Here is an 11856-nt window from a genome sequence, read left to right on the forward strand (position 1 = left end):
TCGACGCACCTTTTCTGTCTCACCCAATCGCGATTGTTTCCATGACTCAACCCCGGAAGGAACCCGATAGGCTTCACATCCTGCCTTCTTCCCCACCTACCTCGGTAATTGCGACCCGATACAAATGGGAGGGACTAGCATCCAGAGATTGCAAGCCCTCACCTTCCTTCCCCCATTTCACTTGTCCTGAACATGGACAATCTGAATGAGAAGGGTGACTTACTTCCCTCTGCAACTGGGATTACGTCTGCCCCGAAGCGATCACTTCTCTGGCAGTATGCGAAACTCGCGGCGGTTTGCTTCACTGTCGGGTACATCCTCTGCGGATACCTGTATCCGGCTACGCGCCCTCTGTCGATTCCGACCTTTGGATGCACGAAGTCTGCCGTCTCGGTGTGCGCCCAGTCTGGCGCTCTCAAACCGAGCAACGAAGCGTTGTTGAATGCGCTGTATGAACAGTTTGCAGACCCTGTGTTTGTTAATAAGAGTGCCGAACTGTTGGGTGCTAGCGTGAGGATTCCTACGGAGATGTATGATGGCCTGGGGGAGGTGGGGGAGGACGATCGCTGGGAGAAGTTCGGTGCGTTCCATGCGTGGTTGGAAGGCGCATTCCCCAATGTGTATGGGCAGTCACGTTAGAGAAGATGTGTTCCTGATGCGTTTGACCAGGCATGCCACTTTCAAAAAAGAGACCGTGAACACCTGGGGACTCGTCTACACTTGGAAGGGGAGCGACGGTAGCCTCAAACCCCTGATGCTTACGGGTCATCAAGGTATGTTCTTTCTTGATTAAGAAGTGTTCCCCAGTATCAATCATATACCTTTCTAGATGTGGTGCCGGTTGAACCACAAACTTATGATCAGTGGACTCACCCGCCATTTTCGGGCTATTTCGATGGCGAATGGATTTGGGGAAGGGGTAGTTGTGACGATAAAGGTGGTCTCAGTAGGTATCCAGCATCTCGCATGGGAAGGCATTCTCTGACGGCTTCTGCCAGTGGCCATCATGATTGCCATGGAGACACTTCTGAAGAAAGGCTTCGTACCCAAGCGAACTGTCTTGCTAGCCTTCGGTTTCGACGAGGAAGTATCGGGCATGCGCGGGGCAGCGTCGATCGGCAACTTTCTCTTGGAAACGTATGGCGAAAACAGTATGGCCATGCTCATCGACGAGGGTGCCGGTTACAGTGAAATCATGGGTGCAATGTACGCTGCACCGGGTGTCGGAGAGAAGGGCGCTATCGATGCGCGCCTCGCAGTGAAAACCAAGGGCGGCCACTCCTCAACACCGCCTAAACACACGGGCATCGGTATCCTGTCGTCCCTTGTTACGAGTGTTGAAGCGAACCCAATCCCGCCTAGGCTTACTCGCTCAAACCCGTTCTACTCCACCCTTCAATGCATTGCCGAGTATTCCCCCGAACTTCCCAAGAAAGCGCGTCATCTGATCAGGGCCAGCCAGAAGAGCGACAATGCTCTTGAAAAGCTCGGTGAATGGGCGATGCACGAACTCCCCGCTGGCGTTGCTGTCTTGCCGATCGGTCCAAGCCTGATGTCTACCACCCAGGCGGTTGATCTGATTCACGGTGGAGTCAAGAGCAACGCACTTCCTGAGCAGGCTTATGCCGTCATCAACCACCGTGTCAGCGTCTCTGACTCGCTTGCAGTTGTTCAAGACCACCTCGTGGAACTCCTCGGGCCCCAAGCAGCTCAGTGGAATCTCTCCATGGAGGGTTTCGGCGCTGTTGTCTCTGCAGATTCCGATGATGCGCCGAAGGCGGGCTCGCTCGTCCTCTCAGACACATTTGGGACTGCGCTTGAACCAGCTCCGGTGTCCCCAGTCGAAGGTGCCGTTTGGAACGTGCTCGGTGGGACAATCAAGACCGTCTATGCGCATAACGATGGGCTCCCCGCTTCAATTCGTCGCGCCAAGCTGGAGAGCGGCGAGCAAATATCTACTGAGATCAACATGGCTCCCGGCATCATGAGCGGAAACACTGACACACGCCATTACTGGGGCCTAACCCCACACATCTTCCGATATGCGCACAATAGGCCGGAGGGTATTGGCAATGGCTTCCATACGGTCAACGAGGCGATGGGAATTGAGAACTTCATGGCTGCCATAGAGTTCTTCACTACGCTGGCTATGAATGTCGATGAAGCGAACCTGTAAAGGTTCATTTACTTTTGTGTTCTGAGAGGTTGAAGAAATGATATTGAATCCATTTTTATTCATTGCGCAATGTATCAACGATCTAACCTAGACTGGACACTTCGAAGGAAATCACCGCTGACTAAAGCATGAAAATTGTACATTGAGGGTTGCATGCAGCCAATTATCTTGGGTATCGATACACGTACAACAGTGTGGACTCAACGTCCATGGCAAAATGATATGTAAACTGATCACACGATGCGGAGGTAGTAGAGCATATATGCGACCCTACCATCACGCAGCTTCTCCTCCCCTGGCGGTGACGCCAGAGATATTTGTTCGTTGTCATAGTGGATCCACTCGGAGCAGTCCTGACGCAAAACGTCCAGCGTATAATGGCCTTGCTGTGCAGAGAGACCATCGTGATACAAGACTACCACAAAATTCATCAGGACACTGAACGTTTTCTAAGAACATTCCAACCTACCTGCAAAGAGCCGGTACTTGGGTAAAATTGCGCTCCGACGCGCAGGACTTAGTGCCTCATTGGGAATCTCAAGGATTTGAGTGATGGCGATTTCTTTCTCAGTCTTCTCCCATCTGCCGTTCCGTCTAGGTCCCCAACGCTGTAATTGGAGGACAAGGACTGGTGGTAGAGTATCCAGCATGACTTGACGGCTAAGGTTAGTTCCTTCCATGGTTTCGACGGACGCAAATGCATGCAAAGCCTGCTCAATGTTGGTAATCTTCTCATCCTGCAATAGAATTAGCACAAGAGTAACAAGACGAAAAGAAACAGCTTACGATAACACTGAGAGACAGCCTTTGCTGGGGTTCGATAAGCACCGCATCCTTAGCACCAGGACGCCTATCCACAGTGCGGGTCTTGAGGCAGAACAACTTGGTAATGGCAGTTTCCGCCGCGAGAATAGAACGCGATACAACCTTCTTGTTCCGCTTGCCGACTTCGGTCCACTCGCCGTCCTCAGCGCCGCGGGCTGCGGTGCCAGGGCTGACTGGACGTCTCACCTCGAACTCGTCGTCGGGCTTGCCTGGTGTGAGTTTCTTGCCCCCGAATGAGGCCTGGGTGGATGACGCAGAAGCAGGAGTTGGATTAGCGCTGAAAATTTTAAGCACCGTGAGGAGCTCTTCCTCGAGCACATCAAGAAGGAAGCAGAAGAATTCATCCACATCTTCCTGCCCGCCCTTCTGTAACGAAGTCAGTACATCAGTGACGGCCAACTACGGAAAGTACTAACCAAGATCTGCTTGGATTTCGGATAGTCGGAAAGACCATTATAGACATAGTCGGGCACCATGCCTTGCGACTCTTTTTGCTTGATCACCTCCATTTTCGCGGCTTCACTGGCTGGTCCGCCCAAGCCAGGGAAGTCGACTTCATCAAGACGAGCTTTCCACGGATCGGGACTTGTCGTAATGGGGATTTGCCTGAGGAAGAGAACCCTGGAAGAAAGATCAGCGTTAAGACATTTGGAATATACAAGTAGCATACATAGCGTCTAGGAAAGGCGTCCGTCCGCCGACGGCACCACCTATCCGCTGACCAATCTCCGTGACAAGTTCATAGAATGGTCCGCAGTAAACGAGCGTTTGTAGAATCTACACAAACTGGGTGAGCCACAAAGCGTAGGAAGGACATAGTAAACTTACACAGTTCGCAAAACATAGATTACCAGTATTCCATAATCCCATAGGCACCGTAAGCGCTGCGCGCCAATTTTCGCCTTGCTTCAAAACCTCGTCCAAGATGCCCGTGCCATCAGCCACGAGCCGCTCTAAATCGACTTTAGCTGCCGGACGACGCCTAACGGGTTCTTCCCGGGTAACCACAGAGTCTGCCTGGGTGAATATTATCGGAGAGCTAGGGAGGGTTATAACCGTCGGGACGTTTGACGTTTCATGCGCATGGATCCCTGCACCTTTAATGGCGGGAGCCGTAGCGGCCGTGGACGGGGTGCCTGATGGGCGGAATAGGCCAGCCCATGAGGATGGTTTAGGTTTAGGTGCTGGAGCAGGCTTCGGCGTCTCCTCGCGGGTTTCCGTGACGGTAGGCTGAGTTTCCGTGACAGACGGTGGGGCTTGCGCGGAAGACGTGGAAATGACTGAAGGAGTTTTCACGGTGGTTGTCCCGGGCGTGGTAGGGAGGGAAGACACCGCAGCAGAGGTAAGCGATACCTGAACCGAGGAGGGCGTCGTCGGGGCAGGGGTAACGACGACACTGGTTGGCACAGGCCGTCTGGGTTTCAGGGCAGCACTAATCTTGGGACGCGGCGTATTGTCAATGACGGCGTTATCCAACATCATCTTCGGGAAGGACTCGCGCTGAGTCAAGTGCCGCGCGATGGTGATGATGCCGGCGGTATCGACCGTTGGCCGATAACGTGCGATATGAACCATGACACCGGCATCTGGAAGTGCTTGGAGAACGCTCGCAATCGTAGGTGGTGTGGCTTTTGGGGTGCGATTGGGGGAGGGTGCAATCTCGGGCACAGAAATAGGAGAGGTCGGGGTTGTTGTATGCACCGTAGATCCGGACTGGGGAGACGGCGAAGAGGAGGACTCAGGTTGGGGTGTGGGTGGGAGAAGCGATTCCGGCGGCGATGGCGGTGTGGGTATTGGCTGATAGAATGCGCCAACAGGTCCGGAGGGCATCGTCATTGGAGGGGGAGGAAGTGCACCGACAGATATGGGAGGTTGGGCGGGAGTCGGTCCAACGGGGCTGGTTAGCATTGGCATCATGCCACGGGGTACGAAGGGAGGGCCCATATGTGCGCCATTTGGTCTTCTACCCCTTCCGCCCCTGTATCCACCTTGCCCTCTTGGCTGGTACGGACGACCATGGGGCGGCTGTGGTGGAAGCTGGGGATACTGGGGAGGGAAATGTTGACATGCGTGAGGTGGAGGTGGATGTGGCCACATCATCTGGTATGGGGGTATAAACTGCGGGGGATACATTGGGAGTTGCTGAGGTTGTTGTTGCTGATATGCACCATAGTCGTGGTATGGTCCTGGATGTTGAGGTGGGTAAGGCGGCATTGCGTACGGTCGCGGGGGCGACGATGAGGGGCCTGCTGGATGCATCGTGCTGATCTTGTGCGAGTTTTGGGCGACTCGAATGACAAATGATGTCGCCGCTTCTTCTTTCTCGCCAGCGTGGTGTTCACAAAGGCTATAAACGCACCGTTTTGTTTGTTGACGTTGGTCACTGTTGTCGTCCTTGTCTTCGTCGTCGTCGTCCGAGCTGTGGTCGACGTCGTCTGAGCTGAGCGATACACTTTCCGAAACTTGGCGCCAGAACCCGAAATTTAGCTCCCGCTATCCGGCCCTAAACAACCCACGTCAAGTCGGACTCTTCGGCTTGTAATTCGGGTTTATATTCTCCACCGCACTTTATATTTAACAGTAGGAATCACAAGAATGAACTTCGAGGGATTTACAATGCAGATACCAGTTCTTTGGCTATGTAATACCCGAAGAAACCCTCCCAGAAAGGTTCTAGACCGCATCGAGATACGTTCCACGCGGACATCAACCTCCACTCGGAAATCCGGCTGTTTACAAATGGCTTCCCTTCGGGATTCGAACCGATGCCCATCCTGTTGACAAAACAATTTAACAACACCATGTTAGAGCTCTTCTGACAGCGACCCAGGCTAAGAATTCTTCATGTCACGTGCCACCACCCTGAATGCAAGTGGCGATGCAGAAGCGCCAGAAATTATTTGCCTCCGAGGCACTCGACCCAAAATTCGAGGTAATTCCGCATTTTGCCTACGATGACCCCTTGGGTGCAAATCCCTGAAATGACCCCAAGGCCTGCCCTAAGCAACCACGGGTCCCATCTCCCATCTCCCATCTCCTGTGTCCTGTTTCTGTGAGTGCTTTATATAGTGAAGGTCCAGGGTAGAATACCTATTTGGTTAGGGTTGTAAGTCTTTTGTTCAGTCTATGTAGCTCTGTAGTCAATATACCTCATGCATGCTATACCTTGCATGCATGTATTTAATATATTATATGTTGAATATTTGGGGATATGGGTTAGAGGTAGGGTTTAAAAAGGGCCAGGGTTAAGTAACCCTCAGCCTCCTAGGGACCCGCACTGCCGCAGTGGAAGCAGATTTAGTTCCACTTCCAATTTTGGACCTAGGGTCCGGATTTACTTCCCCCGCACGTGGTGCCACGTGAACCACGTGCTTTTTGCGTGTGGTTTTGTCCCCGGCTTCTTCATATTTGCTTCACTATATAGGATATAGGATAGTTGTATTACTACTCTAATACAAAATGTACTAATTTCTGTCAAGGTCCGACATCCGCGTCTAGCACCCGCCAAATGCCACGTGCGCTTGTCTACACCGCCACGGGGGGGTCGCTATTAATTATTAGATATTCCGACAATTAATTCGCAAGCTTTGTCTTGTTTTTTCATTAGTTATGTTACAGTATATACATTAATTCTGCATGGATGCCTCGTATAATAATTCACCGAATTTCACCATCGTAAACATAGGTGAGGAAACACCGCACTTTTACGGCAAGGCAATGAATTTTGCAGCAGTTCTTGAAAATAATAGATACCATACACAATGCCAATCAGCTTGTCTTTTGAAAAAGGTCTGTTCTGATAGCAAAACATTCACAAAACGCATCGTTGGATTCGCCGGAGACACGTGCTTCTATTGCCACAGCCACTGCTTTCCTTATTTGGTTACTTAGGGGCGGCATTTGGGGTCATTTCAGGGATTTGCGCCCGAGGTCATGGTAGGCAAAATGCGCCCGAAAGGGGTCATCGGAGGAATTACCTCCCCAAAATTCAGAGCCGTCACTTTTTCAGCGCTCGAATTGGTCCTCCCACAGCTAATTGTCTTTTCTGTTGCTTAAAAGTCCCATTCATTACTACATCCAATGGCTTTTGGTGCGTAAAATTTGTTGAAAGGTATTGAATGCATGCTGAGGTTGCTTTTTTTTCAGGCGCACCAGGTGGTAGGGGAGGTTTTGGTGGTCGAGGTGGTCGAGGTGGGGGAGATCGTGGCGGCAGGGGCGGTGGGCGTGGAGGCGGTCGCGGTGGCATGAGGGGAGGTCGTGGTGGAGGTAGGTATCTCTCTCATTATCCTACGATGGCGGTTCTCAGACCAACTTAGTTGCCCCACGGGGTGCATCCCGAGGGGCCCCTCGCGGCGGCCGGGGTGGTCGTGGTGGTGCCAGAGGCGGGCGTGGCGGTGGGAGGGGAGGCTCCAACGTGACGATCGAGCCGCACGTCCATGGAGGCATCTTCATTGCCAAGTCTTCAAAAGAGCAGATGCTAGTAACCAAGAACCTGACGCCGGGTGAAGCCGTCTACGGCGAGAAACGAATTTCTGTCGAGTCAAAGAACGATGAAGGCGAGTCTCAGAAGATCGAGTACCGTGTCTGGAACCCGTTCCGTTCTAAACTCGCCGCTGGTGTTCTCGGTGGTTTGGATAATATCTGGATAAAGCCTGGCGCGAAGGTGTTGTACCTCGGTGCTGCGAGCGGAACCAGTGTCAGTCATGTTGCCGATGTTGTTGGACCGGTACGTAAGACCCGCGATAGTATGATTCATAGTCTTACTTCAACGCCAGACTGGTGTTGTCTACGCCGTCGAGTTCTCACCTCGTTCAGGGCGTGACCTGATCACAATGGCGAAGAAGCGGACGAATGTTATTCGTAAGTCTTCCCCAAACTCCCTTCCTCCGTCATCTCACCTCTTCCTAGCAATCATCGAGGATGCTCGGCAACCACAACGCTACCGCCTTCTCCTTTCCATGGTTGACGTCATCTTCGCCGACGTTGCCCAACCCGACCAAGCACGTATCGTCGCGCTCAACGCCCACTCCTTCCTCAAAAACCACGGCCACGCTGTCATCTCCATCAAGGCAAACTGCATCGACTCTACCCAGCCTGCAGAAGTCGTCTTCGCGAGCGAAGTAAAGAAGCTGCAAAAGGAGAAGTTCAAGCCGAAGGAACAGCTGACACTGGAACCGTACGAACGTGATCACGCGATTGTCGTTGCGGAATATGTGCGCCATATGTAGGCAGCTGCTTTTCTCCTAGGATACATATTTTCTGTGTAATCTTGTTTCGCATCTGTATTGTTGCCTTCCAGAAATGGCATTAGCGTTCGTATATGACAATTACAGCAGCGCGTCAAACTTCTTACAGAGGGGTCCGTTAAGAGTAACTATCTCAAGGTCAAAAACAAGCAGGAGGGAAGGGAACCAGACTACGTCCAAAGGCACCTCTTTTGAACATTAACGGCTCTCGAAGCGGCGGGGTGAAACGGTCTCGTCAGGCGAGCCCCACCATCCTCCAACATCGAACCGATTCATCGGTATTTCATTTCAAATATCTACATTTCCCGGTATCTAACTGTTTCCCATTCCCTTCCCATTCCCGATTTACATCCAACTGTCAAACTCAAACAAACTCAAGCAAACCATCCCCCCCCAACGCCCCAACTCCGATCCCACCACCCCGCCGCCCTGACCCCTCCCAAACCCTGCCAGTCCCCTTCGTCACCCAGTACCATCCACTGAGTAACCGGCACGCCCGTCCTGAGTGGAAAAGCGCGGAGTGCGCGTTCTAGGCCTGAGGGGTCGGTGCCGGTGAGCACTAGCGCCAAGGAAGAAGAGGTGGGGTGAGGGCGAGGGTGGGGGAGGAGGAAAAGCACCCCCAGCCCGGGGGAAGAGAAGGTGTGCCCCGAGAGGTGCAGATGTCCTCCTTCGAATGTGAACGACTTGTTGGCTTGCAGGAGACGGCGGGTAAGGAGGTTCTCCCACCCACCGAGGAGGATCAAGTTCCCTTTTCCCAATTTCTCCAACCCTTGCACCTCTCCCCTCTCCCCATCGGTTCGACCCTCGTCGCCGGCCAGTCCCAGCACTTCATCATCAAACACGATCTGCACGTCAATCCTCAGATAAAGGAACACTGCTCTCGCCAACCTAGCCGCAACAGACGCGTGCCCAGAGCGGGATCGGGAGGGGGAGCGGGGGAGGACAAGCGTGATAGGTCCTTGGGAAGTGAGGATCGAGGATATTGGGCCTGCAGGGACTGGGGGAAGGGGGAGAGGGTTGACTGCGTTGACTGCGCTGGCTGCAGCTGCCCAGCCGGAGGAGGTAAGCACCCACTTCCCCTGTGAAGAAGGGAGCAGCTGGCCATCTACCCTCACCTGCAGCTTCTTGCCCGGTGGGCCACCCAGCTCCCCAACAGAAAACGCATGCACATTCGTCGTGCGCACCTGCACCTCGCCCTCCCCCTGCGCCCGGTGGACAGAAAGCCTCCCCAGCCTACCAGGGAGAAGGAGCTCATCAATCGACCAGTTGAACATCCCCCCCGCCTCAAATGGGTCCTGAACCGTAAGTGTCCATTTCTCCGGAACCTCCCTAGCCTCCCGATGGGGGTTGAGTGCCTGATCAAGGAATGCCCTTGCGCGAGGGGAACGGAATACCTCGTCCCACCAATGTCCTTTTCGCTCTATTTCGTCATATTCGACTCTTTTGGCGCCCCAGGATTTAGCGAGCCCAACAGCCTTCCGTGTCATCCACACGGGGACATTCTCGTCCCCCCCTCCATGGAGAGCGAGCACATTGGACCCAAGCAAGTTAGAGAGAAAGAGGTCGTTCCCCTCGCCCATTAGGGCTGAGTCCAGGATTCCCCGGAGGAAGGGATCGAGGAAGTGCGCAGAGCGGGAAAAGGTCAGGGGGACGTAGTGTGCTGGTGTGAGCCAGGCTGAGGCCGGGAGGGAGGAGCGGACTAGGTCGGGGTATCGCGAGCTGAGGTACCAAACGCCTTGACCGCCATTTGAGTGGCCTATCAATACTGTCTTCTCCCCGGGGGCGTAGGTTGCCCACTGACGAGGAGCAGAAGTGGAAGTGGAAGTTGAGGGAGAGAGGAGCGAACGGAAGGAACCTGCACAACCCCAAACATCTTGTGCCGAGGGCCCGTGCCAGTCTAAGCCCCATTCCGTGCCGCCTGAAGGGAATAAGGCCCAGCTGTGCGCTTGGCGATCTAGGGCTGCGGGCCAGAAGGGAGATGAGAGGGAGACGCCGGCGCCGTGCAGTGCTAGGAGGAGCGGGGGCTGGGGGTGGGGCTGGGGGTGAGGGTGAGGGTGGAGAGGCGGGAGAGCGAGGAACGCCTGAGGATGCCCGGAGAGGAAGTAGGTTGCCAGCAAAGGCTCGTGCGATGTATGTTCCCACCAAGCCCTCCGGTGCCGGAGAGGGAGTGAACGGCGGATGGTGTACGTGTACTCTCCCCCTTCCCCTTCCCCTGAGGAAGAGAAATGGAGGTCGAACTCCAGCTCATGGACCGAGGGTGGCAGAGAAGAGATCTGCAGGAAGGGAACGGGCAGCACGCGTACTTGCAGCGGGGAGAGCGTCCACCTTTCTTCCTTGGGGGATAGCTGTAGCTGCAGCCCTGGGCAGTCAGTTAAGCTCACACGGAGGAGCCTCACACGCTCCGCCCCCCCTCTCAGCCCCAGGCCGAACGCGTGCCCTAACGCCCACCCACCAACCACATCAGGGACGACGTCTTCCTCCCCCCACGCCTGCGGGCCCTGGGTCAATTCCTTCAGAACGGCAGAGACGCCTATCCGCGTCACTGGTACGTCCCCGGCAGTACTTGCATGTGGGTCGCCAAATAGCCGGATCTCGTAGTCTGCGGAGATGTATAGGTCGTACTCCCTTGCTGGGGAAGGGAGGAGGGGGAAAGGACTAGGCGGGTAGTGCGCCAGGGCGTATATGTTCGCATGATGCCATTCTACGCTGTCTGTGTCTGTGTGGTTCCTCTCGCGCGGGAGGAGGCAGAAGAACGACGCTTGCGTGACCCGGAGTTCTAGTGTGTAGGAACTTGAGAGTGCGGGGAGGGAAAGGGTCGTATGCAGCAGAGAATGATGTTGCAACGCTGCCCAACCCGCAGTTGAGCGAAGTTCTTTCCACCTTCTCACATCAGCTAGTTCTTTCCAATCGCAAGTGTTGACGCACCTGACTTGAGGATAGCTAAGTGCCAATTCCCCTTCTTCTAGCCAGACGCTGCTCCAGCCTACTTCCCCCCCATCAGCCAGGGCAGAGGTCCATCTCCCTCTTCCAATCTCCGAGTACAGCGGAGGTCGAGAAGCAGGAAAAGGGAATGCCGGGGAAAGGAAATGTTGTTCCCTTGCGTGCTGAGGGAATGGCCCGAGAGCTGAGAATGAGGGATTGAGCGTTACCTGAGGGGAGGTCATTGGGTGCTGTTGCTGTATTGCGAGGACTGGAAGCGGTGAAGAGGAGGATGAGAATGTGAGTGTATCATAGTATCAGTCATCCATTTGGTTGTCGCATATGGTTCAACTTTGCATCATCGGGCCATCATATGCACCATATTAGGTAATAGCATTACATAATCATTCAGGGACGCGCAAGCTCGCGATTTCACCTGACTTGCCACTGTCAACGACGACGACGACGACGCATACACTCTCCTCACCTCACCTCTCCCTTCTCCCATTCTACCACAGAATAGAACCAAAATGCCAGCAACATCTGCTGAACAAGTACGTCAACCCTTGTCCCCAGTCAAAGCCTGCTAACCATTCGCGCAGATGACCGCTCTAGCCGGTACGACAGTCAGTACGTCCCCCCCATCCTCCCTCCTCCCACCGCTCACCCCTTTCTCCCCCCCCCTCCTTC

At 54.2% G+C, this 11856-nt stretch overlaps 4 protein-coding genes across 4 annotated transcripts; 2 read left to right on the forward strand and 2 right to left on the reverse strand.

The window, feature by feature from the left end:
* The first annotated feature begins 69 nt into the window (after nt 1–69).
* On the forward strand, nt 70–2243 carry DACRYDRAFT_24522 (carboxypeptidase S). Its single transcript, XM_040773711.1, has 4 exons — nt 70–620; nt 670–773; nt 830–946; nt 999–2243. The coding sequence occupies exons 1-4, from the start codon at nt 193–195 to the stop codon at nt 2174–2176; spliced, it is 1827 nt and encodes a 608-aa protein (XP_040625380.1). The 5' UTR covers nt 70–192; the 3' UTR covers nt 2177–2243.
* A 103-nt stretch (nt 2244–2346) lies between these two features.
* On the reverse strand, nt 2347–5400 carry DACRYDRAFT_101928 (cysteine proteinase). The gene is made up of 6 exons (XM_040767597.1): nt 3830–5400; nt 3672–3778; nt 3418–3622; nt 2963–3367; nt 2646–2913; nt 2347–2591 (listed from the first exon to the last, which is right to left on the reverse strand). The coding sequence occupies exons 1-6, from the start codon at nt 5258–5260 to the stop codon at nt 2410–2412; spliced, it is 2598 nt and encodes an 865-aa protein (XP_040625381.1). The 5' UTR covers nt 5261–5400; the 3' UTR covers nt 2347–2409.
* A 1615-nt stretch (nt 5401–7015) lies between these two features.
* DACRYDRAFT_24523 (Fibrillarin) lies at nt 7016–8316 on the forward strand. The gene is made up of 5 exons (XM_040773712.1): nt 7016–7091; nt 7148–7267; nt 7318–7727; nt 7777–7861; nt 7910–8316. The coding sequence occupies exons 1-5, from the start codon at nt 7082–7084 to the stop codon at nt 8227–8229; spliced, it is 945 nt and encodes a 314-aa protein (XP_040625382.1). The 5' UTR covers nt 7016–7081; the 3' UTR covers nt 8230–8316.
* Nucleotides 8317–8621: 305 nt separating this feature from the next.
* DACRYDRAFT_110928 (uncharacterized protein) lies at nt 8622–11411 on the reverse strand (the record flags this gene model as incomplete). The annotated part of the gene is made up of 2 exons (XM_040769146.1): nt 8622–11127; nt 11173–11411. 2 exons carry the CDS (start codon nt 11409–11411, stop codon nt 8622–8624), a joined length of 2745 nt encoding a protein of 914 aa, XP_040625383.1.
* Between the last annotated feature and the right edge of the window lie 445 nt (nt 11412–11856).

This window comes from Dacryopinax primogenitus (genome assembly GCF_000292625.1).
Source record: "Dacryopinax primogenitus strain DJM-731 SS1 chromosome Unknown DACRYscaffold_19, whole genome shotgun sequence".
NCBI lineage: Eukaryota > Fungi > Basidiomycota > Dacrymycetes > Dacrymycetales > Dacrymycetaceae > Dacryopinax > Dacryopinax primogenitus.

What these genes read in the sequence shown, in the direction of transcription:
- DACRYDRAFT_24522 (XM_040773711.1), top strand. Translation starts at nt 193, where the DNA reads ATGGACAATCTGAATGAGAAGGGTGACTTACTTCCCTCTGCAACTGGG. An exon ending in GAAGGCGCATTCCCCAATGT is followed by an intron (nt 621 to 669) that starts GTATGGGCAGTC and finishes GCGTTTGACCAG; the next exon opens with GCATGCCACTTTCAAAAAAG. An exon ending in TGACGATAAAGGTGGTCTCA is followed by an intron (nt 947 to 998) that starts GTAGGTATCCAG and finishes GGCTTCTGCCAG; the next exon opens with TGGCCATCATGATTGCCATG.
- DACRYDRAFT_101928 (XM_040767597.1), bottom strand. Translation starts at nt 5,260, where the DNA reads ATGCATCCAGCAGGCCCCTCATCGTCGCCCCCGCGACCGTACGCAATG. An exon ending in ACGCCTTTCCTAGACGCTAT is followed by an intron (nt 3,623 to 3,671) that starts GTATGCTACTTG and finishes TCTTTCTTCCAG; the next exon opens with GGTTCTCTTCCTCAGGCAAA. An exon ending in CAAGTACCGGCTCTTTGCAG is followed by an intron (nt 2,592 to 2,645) that starts GTAGGTTGGAAT and finishes ATTTTGTGGTAG; the next exon opens with TCTTGTATCACGATGGTCTC.
- DACRYDRAFT_24523 (XM_040773712.1), top strand. An exon ending in GAGGGGAGGTCGTGGTGGAG is followed by an intron (nt 7,268 to 7,317) that starts GTAGGTATCTCT and finishes AGACCAACTTAG; the next exon opens with TTGCCCCACGGGGTGCATCC. An exon ending in GAAGCGGACGAATGTTATTC is followed by an intron (nt 7,862 to 7,909) that starts GTAAGTCTTCCC and finishes ACCTCTTCCTAG; the next exon opens with CAATCATCGAGGATGCTCGG.